This window comes from Trichoderma asperellum, chromosome 7 (assembly GCF_020647865.1).
Source record: "Trichoderma asperellum chromosome 7, complete sequence".
Taxonomy (NCBI): Eukaryota; Fungi; Ascomycota; class Sordariomycetes; order Hypocreales; family Hypocreaceae; genus Trichoderma; species Trichoderma asperellum.
In genome coordinates this window covers 3,874,908-3,895,055 of record NC_089421.1, presented here as the reverse complement: position 1 = coordinate 3,895,055, position 20,148 = coordinate 3,874,908, and the positions used below count along the sequence as shown (strand labels likewise).

Sequence of the window (20,148 nt, the reverse complement as noted above, 5' to 3'; positions counted from 1 at the left end):
TTAAAGTATTTTTTATATCTACACTTACTTTATCTACAATATTATATTAAAATAAATTAAGTGCTATAATATTAAAGGTAAAATTCTTATAATATTATATAATATCTTAGGTTTTTTAAAGTAATGTTTATAATTATATTATTTATTATTTTTATTATTTTCCAGGGCAATGCCTTTAATTAAGTTTACTAGGTTTATAAAATTAACTTAAAGGATAGGTTGTTAGTTAGGGATTTTATTATTAATTTCTTTATTTAGTATTTTAAATATATTTAAAAGTTTAAATATAGATTTATAAAAGTTATAGTTATTATTATTTTCAGGAGATTTTAATTGCTTTAATAAATAAATAGTTTTATTGCCTTTGTTTATAATATATATTGCTTTTAGCTTAAGGATTATAGATTATTCCTTTTTTAAGGATTTGCAGTTCTTGGCTATATAATTTAACTTCTTATAATTATAACATTTAAATTCTTTTTTTTTCTTTTACATTATATTAAAGTTTATAGGTCTAGCTATACTATTATTATCTTTAGTAATTAATTTTTATTATTTTTTACTTTAATTTACTTAAAATCTTAAATAATATTTCCCTTTTTATTTAAAAAAATCTATCTTTAATTCCTATAATAAATTATCTACTTTTATATATTTTTCTATAAAGGATAAAAGATTATATTATTTTTAATTAATTTAATAAACTTCTTTTTTAATTTTAGGTTTAAATCTATTATAGAATTATTTAATAAATACTAATTCTCCTTAATTAATGTATATTACTAGATCTTAAAATATTATAGTATAGTTAAAATACTTCCCTTTTTAATAAATAGTAATAAATTTATTTTCAGCTATTTTAATTTCTCTAATATCTTTAAAGGCTTTTTTAAGTTTTTCTTTAAATTTATTAAAACTTTTAAAAATAGCTTTAGTAATATCTTTAGCAATAAAGTTATATTCTATATAATTATCTTAAATTAATCTAAATTATTTAAAAGCAAGTTTTAAAAAATAAAATACTATAAAGGATACTTTATCTTCTTTTTTTTTAAAGATAGTAAGGAAGTTTTAAAAATAAGCCTTAAGTTATATAATAAATAATTAAAGTTTAATAAGCTTGCTATTATATATTAATAGAGGTTAAAGCTTAAAGGTAACTTTAATATCCTTTCCTTAGGCTAATGCTTTTTATTTTTTATATAGTTTTTTAATAAGTTTTTTAAGCTGCTTAATAGTAAGCTTATCTCAGTTAGGTTTGCTAGTAAGGTTAATGTCTCCATCTATATCCTTAATAGAATTAGAAGTAAAGGTATTAAAGTTACCTAAGGTTACTATAGTAATTTAAATTACTTAAAAAATCTAAAGTATTTTTTTAAATAAAAGTTATTAATATATAATATTCTAATCCTATACCTAGTATAAAATAACTTAATTCCTAAAAGATAAACCTTTAACATTAGGTTTATATTAATAGAGAGATATAAAGAATTTTATAAATAGTTTTAGTTATATAGCTAATAACTTTAAATAAAGGTTTAATCTAGTTATTATATAAATACTATATTAATAACTAACTATCTAAGCTATATTTAATAAATATAATAAACAGTCTTATATAATAAGTTATTCTATAGTTATCACTTATATAAGTTATATTATACTTAATAAAAATGCTTCCTTAGAGTTATAGTTTTATTTCATAAATAGGTATATATTTTACTGAGAATATATTTCCTTTATCCTAATTGGTTGTCTTGCCTGTAGTTTACCCGGAGGTATGTACCAGAGGGATCTTATGTGGTTGGTTCGTGACAGTATAAATCTATAATTTACATAAAAAGGTATTATTTTTATAGATTTTAATAGTATACTATTATAGTATAATTAAGCTACTAATAGTTTTTTAACTTAATTATCTTATATAAAATTAATATAAGCTTATAGGTAAGCTTTAATAATTTAATTTATGCATTTAATTTATCTATTTATCTAAGGGTAATATATAGTACTGAGTTTATAGTTTATTTTTAGTTTAGCTATAAGTTTTTATTAAAATTTAAAAGTAAATGTTTATTTTTAATTTAAAATAATTTCTTTAAGTAGTCTATAGTTAGCAGCAATTATTCTTATATAAATATAAGCAAGATCTTTTAATAAATATAACTTTTTATATAGTAAAAAGTAGGCTTACTTTATAAGTCAGCAGACTACTATAAAAATACTATTATATTATATACCTATAAATAATTCTTTTAATAAAGATAGATTAATAATATAGTTAAAAATAATTAATTCTTAAGGTTATTCTACAATAGGTAATAATTATAGTTTTCTATAAGGTTTATATCTTCTGTCTTTTATTTATTAATATATATTATAGTATAATATAATATACTTTATATATTCTTTAAGTTTTTTAATATTATAGTATATTAAAATTTAATTATATATTTTTATTATACCCTTATATTTATACAGCAGATGTTTATAAATATATTTAATTACTTTTCTTTATAGTTTTTTAAGTACTTAAATTTTTCTATATTATTTAAGGTATCTTAAGTCTATAATAATATTTTCTAAATATTATTTCTTTTTTTAATTTTTAATAAATTCTTTAATTTCTTTAAGCATAAGGTTACTTTTTAAGACTTTAAATATTATATAAATTTATATTTATTTAATATTTTTATTATTATTAAATTATAGTACTTATACTGTATACTTAAGTACTTTTTATTTATAATTAATTCTTTTGCTTAATGTATTAATTTATTTATTTTTTAATCTTTTATAATAAATAAGTTTAAAGTTAAATTATAAAAGAAATTTAAAGTATTTAATTTATTAGCTTAATAGTTTTTATATAGTAGTAAAGTAAGTAAGGTTTTTATAGTCTATAAAGATTATAACCTTATGCTTACTTTTATAGCAGTAATGTTTTTATTCTTTAAGTGCTTTAATAATAGCTAATATTTTTTTATTATATATAGTATATTATATTGCTAGTCTATAGAGTTTATATAAGAAAAATATAATAAGTTATAGCTTATTGTTTTCTTTAGGTTAATTTAATACTCCTTTTATTATAAATACTAATATATTAGTTTTAATTATAATAGGTTTTTTTAGATTAAATATAGTAAAAATAGGTTTTAATGTTATTGCTATTTTAAGTTCCTTAAGGGCTTTTTATTATTCTTCCCCTTACTTAAAAGAAATACCTTTTTTTATTATATTTATTAATAAAGTAGCTTTTTATATAAAATCTTTAATAAATTTTTAATAATAATTAATAAGTCTAAAGAATACTTATACTTCTTTAAGTATTATAGGCATTAGCTATTCTTTAATTATAGTAATTTTCTTAAGATTTATATAAATTTTTTCTAGGGTAATAATATATTTAAGAAATTTTATTTATTAAGAATAAAAAATGCATTTTTTAAAATTAATAAAAAGTTTTACTTCTTTAAGTTTTTATAGTATAAAATAAATATATTTCTTATATTCTTTAAGGGTTTTTAAGAAAATAAAAATATTATTAATATAGGCTATTATAAAGTTATTTAAATATAGTTTTAATATATAATTTATTTTCTTTTAAAAAGATATAGGTATATTAATAAGCCCTTGTAGTATAACTATATATTTATATAATTTATATCTTATAGTAAATGCTATCTTTTATTTATCTCTTTCTTTTATTTATATAAGCTTATAGGCTTCTATAAGGTTAAGAGTTATAAATTACTTTTTTTTATATAATTTATTTTTAATTTATAAAATTAATAGTAGAGGGGTTTTATCCTTAATAATAATTTAATTTAATTTATAGTAGTTAATAATTAATTAAAGTTTACTGTTTTTTTTTAAAATAAAGATAATAGAGTATTTAACTGGTGATTTTAATATATAAATATATTCTTTTTATAATTATATTTTAATTTATTTTTTAAGTATTTTTAATTTTCCTTTACTTAAGTTATATATTTTATAAAATTTTAATAATTCTTTTTCTTTTAATACTATTTTATAATTTTATTTTAAGTGCAGTAATAACTTTTCTTTTAATTAATTATTAAAGAGTTTTTAATATTTCTAATATTATTCTAAGATTAATGCTAATTATTTTTCTAAAGTAAGTTCTTTTATTTTTAACTTATATAGTTCTTTATTAAGTTTTATTAATTTTTAGTATAGGATAGCAATATACTTTTGTATATAAATTTATTTTATTTTTTTCTTTTTTTAATAATATTAAAAAGGGATATTTAAAGGGCTAAGGAAAACCTTAGGCTTCTAGCAACCTAATTCCTCTTTTAATATTTCTACATTAATTCTATTTAAAATACTTCTATTATTATATTAATAAATTTAACCTATTTTTTATTTTATATTAAGTTTATATTTATATAACTAAAGTATTTTTAAAATAAAGTTATATTTTAAAATATTAGCTATATTATATACTATATTTATAATGCAGTTATTAATTTATAGCAGCAGAGGATTAATCTATTACTTTATTTATTTTTTATTATACTTAAAGGTTTATCCTTTAATATAAAAAAGTTAATATAGTTTTTTTTTTTTATATATTAATAACTATAAGTATATTGCAGTTATAGTAAATATATAATTACTTCTTAACCTACTGTTTATTAAAATATTAAGTAAATTTTTATTTAATAATATTATTAAAATAATTCTTTTATTAAGGTGTTTTTTTTTTTTTTTATTATTATATTTTAAGTTAATAATATTTAAGTATTGCAAGTCCTCCTGCTGCCCTTCTGCAGAAAACTTTAATAATTTTTTAAATAATGCTAGTTTTTAATCTTTTTATTTATATATTGTAAATATTTTATTTTATTATAATCTTTAAATTCTTTTTATTAATAATTTAGTTTTACTTTTTTAATTTCTTTTTGCTTATGTTAATTTTATAGTTTTTTTAATTTATATACTTTATAAAATTAATTAATATATTTAAAAAGGCTTATTTTATTTAAATATTTAAAGGGTTTTAAAATAACTATTTTAAGGGATTAGTATTATTAAGTAGCTTTTTATATAAAGCAGTATAAATTATTATATAGTTTTAGTATTATATACTAAAAGATATATATTAAAAAAATATTTTTTTTAGCTTTTTATTTAAAGTATTTTATATATTTATAAATAATATAGTTAGTTTAGCTAATTTAATAATATAGTAAATATACTGGGTTAATATAGTTATATTTTTTAGTTAATTTTCTATAATTAAGGCCTTAAATAAGTGCTTAATTAACAGTAATAGCTTTAATAATATATTATATTTTTAAAATTTACTTTTATAGATTATTTTAGTAAGTATATAGCATTATTAAAGAGTATTTTATATTTATATTTACTTTATTTATAATATTGCATTAAAATAAATTAAGTATTATAATTTTAAAGGTAAAATCTTTATAATATTATATAATATCTTAAGTTTCTTTAAAGTAATATCTATAATTATATTATTTATTATCTTTATTATTTTCTAAGGCAATGCTTTTAATTAAGTTTACTAGGTTTATAAAATTAACTTAAGGGATAGGTTATTAATTAAGGATTTTATTATTAGCTTTTATATTTAGTGTCCTAGAGTAATTTAAGAGTTTAAATATAGATTTATAAAAGTTATAATTATTATTATTTTTAAAAGATCTTAATTATTTTAATAAATAAATAGTTTTATTGCCTTTATTTATAATATATATTACTTTTAGTTTAAAAATTATAAATTATTTTTTTTTTAAAGATTTATAGTTTTTAGCTATATAGTTTAATTTCCTATAATTATAATATTTAAATTTCTTTTTTTTCTTTTATATTATATTAAGGTTTATAAGTTTAGCTATATTATTATTATTTTTAATAATTAATTTTTATTATTTTTTACTTTAGTTTAACTATTCCTTGCTAAAGCTTTAGTTTCTTATATTAAGTTTATAGAGTAAGTTATTAGCTTTAATATATTCTTCTATAAAAGAAATAAAATTATATTTAATTTAATTTTTATTATAAACTTTTTTTTTAATGCTTTTCTTAAGTTTATTATAAAATTACTTAATAAAGGCAGGCTGTCTTTATTTAACTTTAAAGGCTAAGTCTTTAAATTTTATAGTATAATTAAAGTATTTTCTTTTTTAGTAAATATTTATAAGTTTATTTTTAGCTATTTAAATTTCTTTAATATCTTTAAATGCTTTAGCAAGTTCTTTTTTAAATTATTTAAAGCTATTAAAAACTTCTTAAACTTAAGTTAATAAAGGTTCTTTTAAATTATTAAAGTAAGCATTCTATATAAAATAAAACTATTTAAGAGTAGTTTTTTTAAGGCAAGAGGCTATAAAGGAAGTTTTTTTATATTTTATATTAAAAGTAGTTTTAAAATCTTTAAAGTAGGCCTTAAGTTAAATTTAAAAAGAATAAAGTTTGCTAGTCTTGCTATTAAATATAGATAAAGGTTATTATTTAATAAATGCTTTTATATTCTTTTTAATAAACTTTTTATTATTAAATTTATTTATAAGAATTTTATTTAACTTATATATATTTTTTATTAATTTAACAGCTTTATTACTATCTATATTCTTTTAATTAAAGGTTTTTTTTATAGTAATATTTTTATTATTATCTTAAGTAAAAAAAAAAGTCTTTTTTAAAGTAAGTTAGCTTTTAATATTATCTTAAGATATAGTAGTTTAATTACTTAAAAGATTTAAAGTATTTTTCTAAACAAAAGTTATTAATATATAATGTTTTAATCCTATACTTAATATAAAGTAATTTAGTTTTTAAAAAATAAATCTTTAATATTAGGTTTATATTAGTAAAGAGATATAAAGGATTTTATAAATAATTTTAGTTATATAGCTAATAACTTTAAATAAAAGTCTAATCTAGTTATTATATAAATGCTATATTAATAATTAATTATTTAAGCTATATTTAATAAGCATAATAAATAGTCTTATATAGTAAGTTATTTTATAGTTATTACTTATATAAGTTATATTATATTTAATAAAAATACTTTCTTAAAGTTGTAGTTTTATTTTATAAGTAGGTATATATCTTACTGAAAATATATTTCCTTTATTTTAATTAATTGTCTTGTCTGTGGTTTACCCAGAGGTATATACCAGAGGGATCTTATATGGTTGGTTTATAATATATTAATATAGTTTTATATTTATAAATTAAAAAGCATTTTTAATCTTTATTAATAACTATTATTATAATAGTATTGCCTATAGGTTTTTTAACTTATTTACTAATATAAATCTAAAGAACTTATTCTAGGTTTATCCCTTAGGAATCTACCCTATATTAACTATCTAGTGTATAGTTTATTATAATATTAATAAATTATTTGCTTTAGTTTATTAATAAAGATTTTATAATAAACTTTATAGTAAATAGTTAGTAATATAAAGAATTCTTAAAAAATAATATAATATTCTAGTTTTTATATCTAGTCTAGGGTAGCTGTTCCTAAGGGATAAACTTTAATATTAGTTTTATATTAGTAAATATATTTTTATATTACTTATATTAAAAAATAAAAAACAGGTTTTTAAATAAATATATAAATAATTATTATAACCAAATGTATTATAATAGTATATACTATAGGTTAAGTATAGATTAAAAAGATTAATTATATAAAAGTTAATATAAGCTGCTGTTAACCTTAAGCAGCTTATAAAAGAAATTATATTATAAACCAACTATATAAAACTTATAAAGTATATACCTCTAGAAGAACCTTAGGGCTAATAGTTAATTATAGCTAAAAAAAAAATAGTTTATTTTTAAAAAAAATATTATAGAAGTAAGCCTATAATATTAAAGTACTAGGTTTATTAGTTATTTAAATATATTATAAAGTAAGCCTATAATATTAAAGTACTAGGTTTATTAGTTATTTAAATATATTATAAAGTAAGCCTTATAAAATAATTTATTATATAAAACTATTTATTATATATATTAAATAAAAGCTTAAATAGTTAATTATTAATATAGTATTTATATAATAATTAAATTAAACTCTTGCTTAAAGTTATTAGTTATATAACTTAAAACTGCTTATAAAATCTAGTGTCTCTTTGCTAATATAAACCTAATATTAAAGTTTATCCCTTGGGAACTAGCTACCCTATACTAGGTATAGGATAAAAATATTACAAGTTAATAAAAGCTAATATTAACTTTAGTTAACTTTATAAATATAATTTATTATATAAAAATATATATATATATTTATTAAATAGGTTAAATAATTAATTATTAATAATATAATAATATTAAATATAACCCTGGAAAGCAAGGTGGCAGTCGCTGGGCGTACCAAGGTCAAACCCTGTGTCAATGACAGCAATGGTTTGGCTATCGCCATGGAAACTCTGTATATCCATGGATTGTACCGAACCGAGGGCTATTTTATTTGCCTGATCGTCGGCCAAATAAGGAACCATAACTTGTTTAATAACCCAAACATGCTTGTCTCTTGCAATCTCTTCGACAAACGCAGCCTTGACCTCGACCTGTACCTTGCCAGTCAAGACTTTAACATCATTCGGATTTGCCCCAATTGTAGCACCTACATTGGCAGCAAGTTCTAGGAGACCAGCGAAATCGGAACATTCATGATGCGGCATAATATTGATCAATATTTCGTCATCATTATCGCTCATTGATGAGTTTTTGATTGCGCGGACGAAGTTTGAAAGCTCTTCTGGAATCTTGAACTTGTTGCGGTAGACGACGACTTGTCGCACCCATTCGGGGTGGCAGAGTGGCGCCAGATTTGGAGTTTCATATCGGCATAGATACGTAAAATTGCCCAGATCTTCTTGGAAGTGCACATTCAGCTCCTCGAGCTCCGAATACTGGTCGGGAGTAATGTTGTCATAAAGGGTGAGGACGATATGGTCTGTTCCTTCAGCGTCTCTAGCGTAGTGCTCCTGTGGCTCAACCACGCGTCCATTGACTGTGATTGAATTAGCGTTTGCGGGCGCTTTGGACTCTGCCATCATTACAAGGCTTTTTCGATTGGTTCTCTGGCTACTTTGATTTTGATGATAAGGAAATTTGTATTGGACCGACATTTGGTGGATCCCCTATTGGTGGTAGCTATACGGCCGGGCTCTATAGCAGTGTCACGTTGGGTATTGATGTATGGGCGGTTAGGGGTTCAGTCAGAGTGTATGGAGAAGGCGATAAGCTCAAACTTGAGTATACACTAGGATCTTTCTGGTCAGGAGAAAAGAAGGATAGCTTTGTTATTTGTACTGTCTAACAGATACTTCTATTAAATATGCGCTGACAATAGTGATGGATCTATGATTTGAAGAAGATGGCCCAGAGGATATCTATGTAAAAGGTGCAGCTAGTATATTAACGAATAGTTGTAATAGATCTCTACAGAACATACAACTGTCTGTGTACTTTAATCTTGAATCAGTTATACAGCACACGACTTTTTATGTATTGCTGGTTGAAATCTGCTCCTGCAATCTCGCTTGATAACTAAACCATTGTAATATTGTGAAATTGGGTGCAACTTATATCTCCACTAATGGTATGTCTCTCTGTAAAGTACGCCGTATAATAAAACACTCGAGCGCATACCGCCTTAGAACGCTCCGCTTCACTGCGGGGTATTAATATACACGTAAAAACACCCGCTGTCTATGTCTAGTTACCTCCCGTCTTCTTCAACCTTCTATTATTATGAATAAACACACTCAGTTGTGTACGCTAGAGTTTCTCAATACCGACGTTCTGATTGCAATTCTATCCGCATGCAACTCTTTCAGCGATCTTGCCTCTAGTATTCGTACATCGCCGACCTTGCTTTATGCTTTTCGCTCCGCCAAGCCCGCCGTGCTCCGACACGTTGCTAGCAACATCCTCGGGCCTGCAACTCGGGACGCTGCTTTACTCGCACAAACCTCACGATTCGAGGCCCTAACCCACGATGACCTCGCCAACAAAGTCGACGCAGCAGCCCAAGACTATGAAGCCCGCTTGCGTGTCGCTAGCGCACCATGGTTGACGACGATAGATGCCGACACTGCAGTTGCCCTGACCCATGTCACTCGGCTCACACAATTCTTTATCGACCTCTTCTGCTACTTTCGCTTTCGATATTTTGCGCAGAAGCTGGATCTAAATCAGGCAAATCTTCCTCCTTCTCAGCTTCCTCTAAGTCGGATTGAACATAACCAGATTGCACAAGCTCTCCTGCGCCGTCAACTGCTCGTGTATTTCAAGGGTGGAAGGTACTCTCGACCCCGAGATAAGCCCCGATTCATCAGAACAGTCTTCTCGCTCCTTCACTCATGAGAATTGGAACACATCTCGGATACGGACTATTTCCTGGGCCAGCTCCTCGTATCGCTGGCGGACTACCAGAGGAGGAAGCGAGGTCCCAGTGGAGAGCGCTCTCCAGTAGGCTGGGAGTTCAACCATTGCGCCCCTGAGCTCGGGGAAATCGCCAAGAAAAGATGAAGAGTGTTCTCGATTCAGATGGCTCTCTACTCGACAGTTTATGCCAGGAACAGGGGATTTTTAGCAGCCGCTTATCTGCAACCTATTGCCTCTTCAAAATGTTCAGGGGAAGTCACTACTATACAACACCGTCTTCTACACATAGCAACCAATAGCCGGCTTGCGATACTCCTTCCGACGACTTTGGACAGGAAACGAGTACGAGCAGCCAGCCCTGGGCTTGGAAGGATGCGCTTGGAGGGCACGAAACCTTTAGGTGGGGCTGTGACCTAGTAAAGGCACCTCCGCCAGACAAGACTACGAACAGGCGAAAAGTGCACTTGAATCTTGGAGGTGGTTTAGTATGGTATTTTGGGATCGCGGGCGAGCCGAGCAGTTAAAACAATCAAACGAGATCAATTCATGCGAGTCTGGTTGGCTCGCACCATGACAGGATTGAGACATAGCTTGTGAAGTAACGCTGAGCGTTTCGCCTAATTGAAGTCTCGTAATGGTTCCTCTCTTGTGGCTTTGTGTAAACAAATCAGTGATTAGAGTACATGTAATAAGGTTGCTTCAACATGGCAAAGAATAGTCCTTGTGTTTTTGCATGCATTTACCATCCGCTGCTATAATATAATAGCGGGAATCATACACTGTAACCCCGTACTTATCTATGCTGGGCGTTTTAGAGTTAAATTTTAGGGACCGGCTATTTTCAGCCTTGCAGTTACCAGCTAGCCGAATGGCTTGATCGGAAATCAATGCAACTTATTCATATTCTGTCAAATGGCTGTCTGGAAACAGGGAAGCAGAAGATTTCCCCGCACACCAGAAAACGGAGAATAGAGAGGACCAACAATAACAACAAGAGGCATTAGTTTTGAATATAGCCGTAACATTGCATAATACATCTATAGCGTCTAATTACTATACTGATAATATAAATGAAAATACAATGCCCTTCTACGCATAATAAAGAAAATGCACTAAAACTCCTAGCGAAATCCTGAGCATCTACTTATGCTGGACAGCGCAGACGTTTTTAACCCAACAATCATAGAAGCGTTTCAAAAGAAAACCATGCATCACGCCCGGACGATTTACTCTAGTGGCTGTAGACTGGCTGTTGTAGAATCGTCGTTGATTGCAGCACAAGTACAGTAAGTATTTAATCACGTTGCATTCTACCATTTCCATACACAAGCGTACGCCTTTTGGTAAGATGGCTTTTTAATGTCGGTTCTGGTGGATTTGTCAAGACTGTTGAAAGAACTTGCTAGTCCACGGCGCGCGTTACGAAGTTAAGGCGAAAGCAAGTAGGTATTCCTACATTTTTAGATGCATTTATAGTGTCCACGATCTATCATAGCTTACAATCGTATGATATTACTGTAACAATCATCCCTTAGATTCCAATGTAAAAAGCTACTCCAAATAAACGACCCTTGATCAGTCTGTTAAAAGGTTCATTGCAAGTAATTGGGGCGCAATCCTTAGCGAAACATATTTTTGCGCCAATAAGTAACAAAAAAAGGTAGCACTCTAGTGTATGACCTAACTTCTTACCTTAGATCTCATTTAATAGCGTCCTAACAGTCCTTCCACAACGAGTTGCGCAAGTCAAAGCTCGAGTGGACCAGTTATCGCAGTGCGTTTCTTCGCGAACTGCCATGACATTCCTAGCATCAACAAGCATTTCCCATATGTCTCTTTTGCCGTAGATATAGCTAACCGTAAGGCGGCAATTCCAGGAACAGTGAATGAACGCAGTACCTTTATACATTCACGACATAGCCCAGTTTGTGGAAGCGTTTGGGCCAAGATGACATTTTGCTATGACGAGAAGGCTACATGGATGCTTTCATCAGGGTAACCCGTATCTACATGTATAGAGACAATCTTAGTCTTGGGTTTAACACTCAGTCGCTATTGCCTAGCTATCTATCTATCAGCTATCGTGATCTTTACATAGGTGTCAAAAGAGAGAAACGACAATTCGGCCCCGAATCCTGCTTTTTTGTCTCATGTCACTGACATGAAGTTAAATTTGCCATAGTTTAAGTTTGAGGTTGTGTACTCTGAGTTAATAATCACGATGAATTGAACTAGCTAGTTGTAAGAACTTTATGTGTGTAGCCGAGTGTCCTTCCAACCAACTGAGTAAACTCGACCTTCAGATCGACAAGATAGGATATTCGCATAATCAGAACTAGCTGTGGCATCTTTTAGTTATGATATGCTGGCTTTACTGCGAGAGACTTCACCCTCAGTGTCTCTGGACTATCCTCACCCTCACAGATAACCCTGGCCTTATAAGCTCTCTCTGCAAACATACTGGCCCGCGCTTGATCCCCATGCGCGATGATAATGTGGAAAGCGTCGTAGTAGAGCCTAGCAATCATCGCACTAGCACAGCCATCAAGCTCCTGCTCCAGAACTTGAAGCATTAAATAGCAATCGATCAGGCTCTCATATGGGCTGCTCATCATGCAAAATGGATCGCCAATGGCTTTATCGAGACTCTGGATCTGTTTACGCCAGTTGTCGCTAGCTTTAAGTAAGTCGCCGGGGGGGGGGGGGGGGGGGGGGGAGGGGTTTAGCAACCACTGCAAACGCATCGGAAACCGAAAGGGTCTTTCAAAAATACCTGTCGTTCCCTTGAGGCTCCCCCATGATCATAGGAAATTGTAATTTCTGCTCCTCTCTCAATTGATCGAATGGCGTAGATGGTTTTGTGCTTCTTGGCGCTATTTCAGTTGTTGTGAGAGTTCGGGATACAGCTGTGGTTGATGAAGCACGCTGTGGGGTATACGACGCCAATGGGCGACCCGAATCCACACGGCAGAGCATTAGTCCTGAAGATGCCGCTAAATGGTTACTTCCCATGGAAGTTGTTGTGAAGAGAAAAGAACTGCCGTTGTGATGCTTTTGACATTGCCTTTAACTTCTTCGCGAGAAACGACTCCAGCTTGTCAGGAGGCATAAGTACAGTTATGAGAAATGGCTTCTCGCAAATAATTTGTGTGCCTTTAGATATGCTGAACCGGGCAACGATACCTTTACCTTTGCCGGGATATCCTTAATCTCGAATAGTGCAATGCCTAGATCTTTGATAGGATCGATGTTATTAAGGAGTTGGGTGGTGCTAGTCGGAGTTTCGAGTTCACCCAGCTGCAAATAAGGTATGAGAATACTGTTCATCAACCAAGAACATGGTACAATCACCACGTACCTGCTCATAAGACCTGATTGACTCGTGGACTTTCTTCCAGTCATGGACACCATACTGGTCGGCACCTTCGTTCCAGCACTGAACACGCGAACCAAAATGCGCCCTCGCAACACGTGTAACTGTATTAATATAACATTTCACTCCTGATCTACTCGCGATGGCCCCTGAGACTTTCGGACTGAAACGCACAAATTTATGGCCCTCAAAGGGAAGCTTGGGATGTTCTCCTGCTTTGAAGTTGATATAATTCGGCTTTATCTCGACCCGGATGTCATCTTTATATTACTCTTTGATGAAGTCGATAAAACGTCCCCGGATTTGTCTGTCAACAACTTCTTTAGACAAAGGAGGGTCCATATCGAATCCGGCGCCAATATCCATGGTTACAGGTAATTCCAAATCAAGTCACTCAGGTAGTAGGAGTAGGAAATACGGTTTAATAGAAACTAGTTTGCTATTGCAATTCTATAGCAAGAGAAATGGTACAAGAGGCAGTCAGTTAATAAATAATGCATTATATTTAATTATATTATATAATTATAATATATACTACTGTACATAATATACCAATATGCAAATAATATATAGTTACTAATAATACTTAACCAGCACATGCACCAATATTATAGTAAAGAGAGAAAGCGGGGTAAATTACTAGGTTATACTAGTAAGACCAGCAGGGCTGACATGATACTGCGTGTTAATAATTATTACAGCCCAGCCTTTTATAAATACTCTGTAGAGTTACAAGTCATATAGTTTATTGGTCATATGCTTTCCTACAAGTATCCTTAGTATGGTTGATTGATGTTTAATATATGCGAGCTATTCTCAGTATCTTGTTATAAGCATCTCGAGCTTATGGTAGCGCAAGCTGTTGGGACTAGTACTGACAATACTGTGGAGCTAGGACGCACCAACTTGTGTCCAGCCAAACGTGTTCACATCTCTGCCGTTTTCACCAAGCCTCAAAACCTCATAATCTTTCAATTCTCTTCGTGACGAATGAACATGCAATGGCTGTGTTGGAGGCTTATCCCGAGCTCGCCGACTCGCGCAGCATTCGGGTCATCAAACTTTATGGCGCCACTAACCTCAGCGACGATATTCGGTTCGATCTCATCGCCGTGTCTCTCGATGCGTCTTTGCCCTATGAGGCTATCTCATATACATGGTCTGGGCAAGCACTCGACCGACCTGTCTATGCCAATGGCAAAGAGTATCTCGTCACTAGAAATGCGGAGGATGTCATGAGGAGACTACGCCCAAAAAGGCCAGAACTTTCCCGCAATCTGTGGATTGATGCCATCTGTATTAACCAAAAAGATGACAGAGAAAAGGCGGTAGAAGTGCAATTAATGTTTGAAATCTATGCCAATGCAACGTGCGTCAATATTTGGCTTGGCCAAGGAACTGAATCAACTGCTCTCGCCCTCAAGTGGCTGAGATGGTACAGTTGGTCGTTTTCCGGAATTTGGAAACCCCAGGCGAAGTTTGCGGGAGCTATTACGTCTGTGGATTCAATCTTTATAAAGCTCTTTTTGGGGATAGCAGCAGTAAGCATGTCATGTGTCTGCGCATGCATCATGATGCTTGTTGGAGCCATAGTCATATTTCCTTTTGGGCTGTTACCCACGTTCAAAAGTAGGGCAGTCTGTTGTCCTCCATTTTCAGCTTTCCTAACTAACTAACACTCTTTTAGGTCATAAAAAGTTGTTTCAAGCTGGTTTGGCAGACTTGGCATCCATGGAGTATTGGGAGAGAGCATGGACGGTTCAAGAAGCAAACGCGAACGAATTGTGCTTTGTTCTATGCGGATCATCTGCACCGTTTCGACTTGATCTATTTTACATGAGCCATAATATGATCCCACCTATGTATATCTTCAGCTCTCTTAACAACAGCAAACCAAACCAGCGCTATGGCCTACACATACTTGACATATACCACACTCACACGCGGGCAGAATTTGGCAAACACATCTTCAATGTTCTTTGTAAGACGAAAGCAACGATAGCCAAAGACAAATTGTTTGCCATGAGAGCCATGTTTCCTAAAAGCCTAGGTGCATTGACCATCGACTACTCAGTCTCTGACAGCGATGTCTATACAGAAGCCGCCCGTATTGTTCTGGAGGAGACTCAGAACGTTGAATTCTTCAGGTATGCTTGTCAATCTGATCGAGAGGACAGTTTTCCTACCTGGGTGCCGCCATGGACAGCACTTGTCGATATACCGGAATGGATCTATAAGTTTACGCCAGCGGCAATTTCTCAGAAGGCTATTATAGCAGAGGGAGATGATACGAAAGTGCTCAAGTTAAAAGGACTGCTAGTTGATAGCGCTATGTCAGCTATCAGTAAACGGTTCCCCACTATAGCACCACTACAAGCCCCGTGGTCGCGCACACTAGATCTCAATCTCGCGAGAGAGGCCCTTGTGATATTTAGGGAATGGGTAGATTCAACTGGAGTAGCAAACAACCAGGATCCTAGCATGCATCAGCTAGCGTGGCTGATATCTGAAATGACCAAACTGAATGCAGGAGATGTTCTTGCTTGGTTTCAATTAATATGGACAGAAGACAATTTTGGTATGGAGAAACTTTGGGATTACGGGTTGCATGGGGGAAATATCTGCGATTCTCGGAATATTACCGAGAAGTTTTTGCAGCTGGTCAGTGGCAGGTCGCTTTTCAAGACGGAGAGTGGAAGGATCGGAATGTCAACTTTGGTCATATGTCCAGAAGACGAGGTTGCACTGCTTACGGGGGAGAAACTGCCATACATCATTCGCAAAAGTCTTGGCCGCCCAGACAAGTACACGTTAGTAGCTCCATGTTGGCTAAGCGGTGCTCTCATGGGTGAAGTATGGCCGGATTGGAATGGGCGTCTGGAAGACTTAGAAGATGTTGAGTTGGTTTGAAACCGCGCGCCTCGAAGCGGTGGAAACGGAGAATGCCTCTCGTTCCTTGGAAGCGTCAAAAGGCCGAAGACTACACAAATAGCGGCAAGATCCATACACAGGCAAATTTCACCAAACTCCTTCAACGGAGTTTTCTTTACTACATAAGAAATGTTTTCTCTAAGGCCTCTTTGTGTTATACTAAAACGAGTCCTTTTCCTACGCCGTTCCAGAGTCGGTCAATCGCCAAGGAAATGTCGTCGTTTGTGGGTCTGCAAAGGCAGAGTACACCGGTACGGTATGAATGTAAACATCTACTAGATACCTAGGTAGGTACCTGTAGGTTCATACCTAGTACCTAGCCTGCTATTAAAGCAAATTACCATGCTAAGCAGGATTGTTAGATTTATAATTTATAATTTATATTTATATTAGTTATAAGGAATCTTTGTTTTATTTTTTATAAAACTATAAAACGGGTTTATAAATAATAAAAAAACAACTTGAAATTATGCAATATAAGCCGGCGGGTGCTCCATCTCCTCAAACTCCTGCATGGACAAATCGTAACCCAAGTGCCTCTTCAGCAGCTCATGAGTCACAAACCTTTCCGGCGTATTCCCCTGTGCATCAACAAAAGACACGTGTGGGTTGACTTCGCTTATTCTCTGCAACTCATTGGCATGCCGATGGTGATGCGGGCAGCCGTCCACTCCGACCAAGAATATAGTGACATGAACCCATGAGAGACCTAGTAGATCAAGCTCAAACTCGTCCATGTCTTGGGCCTCTCCATCTAGTAGCAGGAGGACTCTTAGAATGGGGGTCTCCGGTCCCGCTTGCCAGCCGTATACCGGGTGATAGGTTGCTGATGCTGAGTATTTTTGAAAATGGAGCTCTTTGATCTTTTGCCACCCCGTCATAACGCGTGTGCCACCTCCGAATCTGACCATTCTCCAGACTTCTTCGAAGTTTCGGTGGTTCAGAGTGCCAATGTAATCTGCGTGGTTGGAAAATGTGGTTAGCTGGTAGCCCTGAAAGTTGTGATCGTGGTTGGCAAGGGCGTCTGTGAATCGGCGGACGATGGCTTTGGCTGTATCTGCAATAGAATGAGTGTAGTTAGCAACCGCTGGCTTGTTAGGCGAGATGGAATACTCCACCTTTATTCTTGGGTTGAGTAGATCGAGTGTATCCTGTTATGAGATACTCGTCGTATAATGGGCGCATTGGCTCAAAGTCCATCGAGCCAGATACGTCTAGCAATATCACGCTATTGTCTGACGCAGTCTCTGGAACGTCATAGGGTCGAAATGGCGGAGGCATAACTTGTTTAGAATAGCCGTCAGAGGTATGCTGTAGATGGCAAGTGTCGTCTGCCGCAAAATACGCCGGGGGTGGCTCTACGGCAGATGCCATCCTTCGTCGGGCCATGTCTAGCGCGGAAATTATGTCGGGCTTCAGCCTCCGTCCGGCGCCGGTTCTGTGATTCAACACCCAGTATAGTCTCTCTTCTGCTGTATCGTCGTAGCCCCTCCAGGCTGGTGTAATGCCTCTCCACCCTGCACTTGCGTCAACCGTGAACTTGAGCGGGTTGGATATTTGGTTCGCCCACGCCACAGGAATTGGCTCAAAGTAGCCTGCTCGTAGCATATGAAGATATTGAATGGGGCTGCGTTGGCGCATTTGGGCGATTGTATTAGCCATTCCAACTTTGCTTTGGTAGGTGGCCACGATCTGTCGCCACTCGGCGTCTGGCCATCTGCCATTTTCCTCCTGTAAGATCTCGTCATGTAATTGTTTGCATTGGTCTAGCGCCTTTTCTAGCTTAATGGCTGCTTTCTCTTCGGGAGACTTGATTGAAAAGGCCTTCTTTAGCGTTATGAATCTTGATGGTTTGCTGGATGAAGATGCTTCGCTGTTCCCATTGACCGTTGCATCCGTTGAGCTTTGTTCACCCCTTTTCTCAGATTTGTCTCTGGCTAGTCCTTCATCCCCCTTTTTTGTTGATGTCGCAGAAGCTTCGCTGGCTGCAGTTGACCGTGAGATATCAGGATTCTCAAGGTCCCAAACATTCATCTTTGGCTCCCTTGCATTGATGGCCGACTGGGCCTCTTCGTTGAGTTGCGCATTCAAGCTAATAGTTTGATGAACTGAAAGACTGTAATACCTGGCTATGGGGCGCGCCACACCTATATAGCTCGAACTAAAGTTGCCGTACGGCGATATGACGCGCATTCTATACGGATTCTTGGAAAAGTAACCAAACCCTGTCTGGTAGCAGTCATGATATGACTTTTCGCCTGAAAATCTGGATGAGCATTCGAGGGCTCCTGAGAATGTCTGACGTCTCTTACCTGGGTACATGACGGCTTCTGACCACCTATTCTGCACGTCAAGTCGTCGCACCTTGAGACCCTTGTATTGGTGAATGTCACACCCACAGAAGGTGTCCACATCATGCTCTGGCTCGATGTCACTATTGAATATGCGGTGTGCCAGCTGCACGTTCTGGAGAATATTTTGCATTTCTTGCTGTGGCTCATGAGACTGGAGTTCAGTAGAAGGTCAGGGGGAAGCGCAGGCAAACCTCATCTCTGGCGCGTATCCTCGCCGCCTCAATTACTTTATTCGTGTGTGGCCGTAGATGTTGATGGACGGTGTGTTCTCTGCCGTTGTCGGAGAAATTATGTGATGGCGCGTGGTATGTCGGAGGCGCCTCACTGACCGAGCCAGGGACGATATTGGCTTGTTTGAGAGACTTAGGCTCAGGTTGTAAATATTTTCCCGGGTTATCGAGGTATTCCTCCACAGCTTCGTCTATGCTCACTGCCCCCTTGCCACAGAATCAGCACCTATGATTACTGACTTCGAATTTTGAGCATTTACCTCCAAAAAGACCCAAGCCTTGCCCTCATCGGCATCTGGAACGCAGGAGATGAACTTGGCTATCGCGTCTTCGGAGGGCGTCATGGTGTAACAATAATCAACTGTGGAATTGGACCAGAAGTTCCAACAAGATGCCAAGATTGAACGACATCCGACAGTCTATATGTGTGCGACTTAATCCAATTCTTTCGGCGCAATCATTCAGTGTCGTGGCTTGACGGGTAATCGGCACGCCAGCCACGTGCGCAACTACAACATCGGCTGTAACAAGAACAAGTGGAAACAGCGGGTGCGGAAATGCCGCAACCACCGGACTTAGTAGGTAGGCCAAACTCAATTAAACGGGCACCTGATCAAGCGCTGACGAGTCCTCAGTCAGCTATTCCAAATTGCTTGCCACAAACTCAGCAGCCTCATTTATCAGTCTCGCATTCAGACGCTGGGTATGCAGACGTTGTCTAACTCTCCCAAGCTATTCATGACTCAGGTCAGATTGGGAGACTCAGTCTAAGTGCTCGCTACAGTATCTCTATTTTAGTTGTAGCGTCCGTGGTTTTCAGAAGAGCAACTATCTTACTGTACCT

General features: G+C 33.2%; 5 protein-coding genes across 6 annotated transcripts; 2 read left to right on the top strand and 3 right to left on the bottom strand.

Moving 5' to 3' along the window:
• Positions 1-8,351: 8,351 nt before the first annotated feature.
• On the bottom strand, positions 8,352-9,083 carry TrAFT101_011973 (uncharacterized protein; the record flags this gene model as incomplete). Its single annotated transcript, XM_024904726.2, has 1 exon — positions 8,352-9,083. The coding sequence occupies one exon, from the start codon at positions 9,081-9,083 to the stop codon at positions 8,352-8,354; it is 732 nt and encodes a 243-aa protein (XP_024754552.2).
• Positions 9,084-9,780: 697 nt separating this feature from the next.
• TrAFT101_011972 (uncharacterized protein) lies at positions 9,781-11,109 on the top strand (the record flags this gene model as incomplete). The annotated part of the gene is made up of 1 exon (XM_024904727.2): positions 9,781-11,109. One exon carries the CDS (start codon positions 9,781-9,783, stop codon positions 10,393-10,395), a length of 615 nt encoding a protein of 204 aa, XP_024754553.2. The 3' UTR covers positions 10,396-11,109.
• A 1,511-nt stretch (positions 11,110-12,620) lies between these two features.
• On the bottom strand, positions 12,621-14,088 carry TrAFT101_011971 (uncharacterized protein). Of its 2 annotated transcripts, XM_066129427.1 has the most exons (4): positions 13,775-14,088; positions 13,190-13,713; positions 12,833-13,089; positions 12,621-12,755 (listed from the first exon to the last, which is right to left on the bottom strand). In XM_066129427.1, exons 2-4 carry the CDS (start codon positions 13,426-13,428, stop codon positions 12,667-12,669), a joined length of 585 nt encoding a protein of 194 aa, XP_065985561.1. In that variant the 5' UTR covers positions 13,429-13,713; positions 13,775-14,088; the 3' UTR covers positions 12,621-12,666. The 2 variants fall into 2 exon arrangements, with proteins under 2 accessions (XP_065985561.1, XP_065985562.1); XM_066129428.1 differs by having other exon boundaries at positions 12,739-13,089.
• Positions 14,089-14,633: 545 nt separating this feature from the next.
• TrAFT101_011970 (uncharacterized protein) lies at positions 14,634-17,155 on the top strand. Its single transcript, XM_024904728.2, has 2 exons — positions 14,634-15,418; positions 15,477-17,155. Exons 1-2 carry the CDS (start codon positions 14,791-14,793, stop codon positions 16,697-16,699), a joined length of 1,851 nt encoding a protein of 616 aa, XP_024754555.1. The 5' UTR covers positions 14,634-14,790; the 3' UTR covers positions 16,700-17,155.
• Positions 17,120-19,803, bottom strand: TrAFT101_011969 (uncharacterized protein). Its single transcript, XM_024905670.2, has 5 exons — positions 19,565-19,803; positions 19,266-19,511; positions 19,033-19,210; positions 17,839-18,978; positions 17,120-17,777 (listed from the first exon to the last, which is right to left on the bottom strand). The coding sequence occupies exons 1-5, from the start codon at positions 19,646-19,648 to the stop codon at positions 17,188-17,190; spliced, it is 2,238 nt and encodes a 745-aa protein (XP_024754556.1). The 5' UTR covers positions 19,649-19,803; the 3' UTR covers positions 17,120-17,187.
• Between the last annotated feature and the right edge of the window lie 345 nt (positions 19,804-20,148).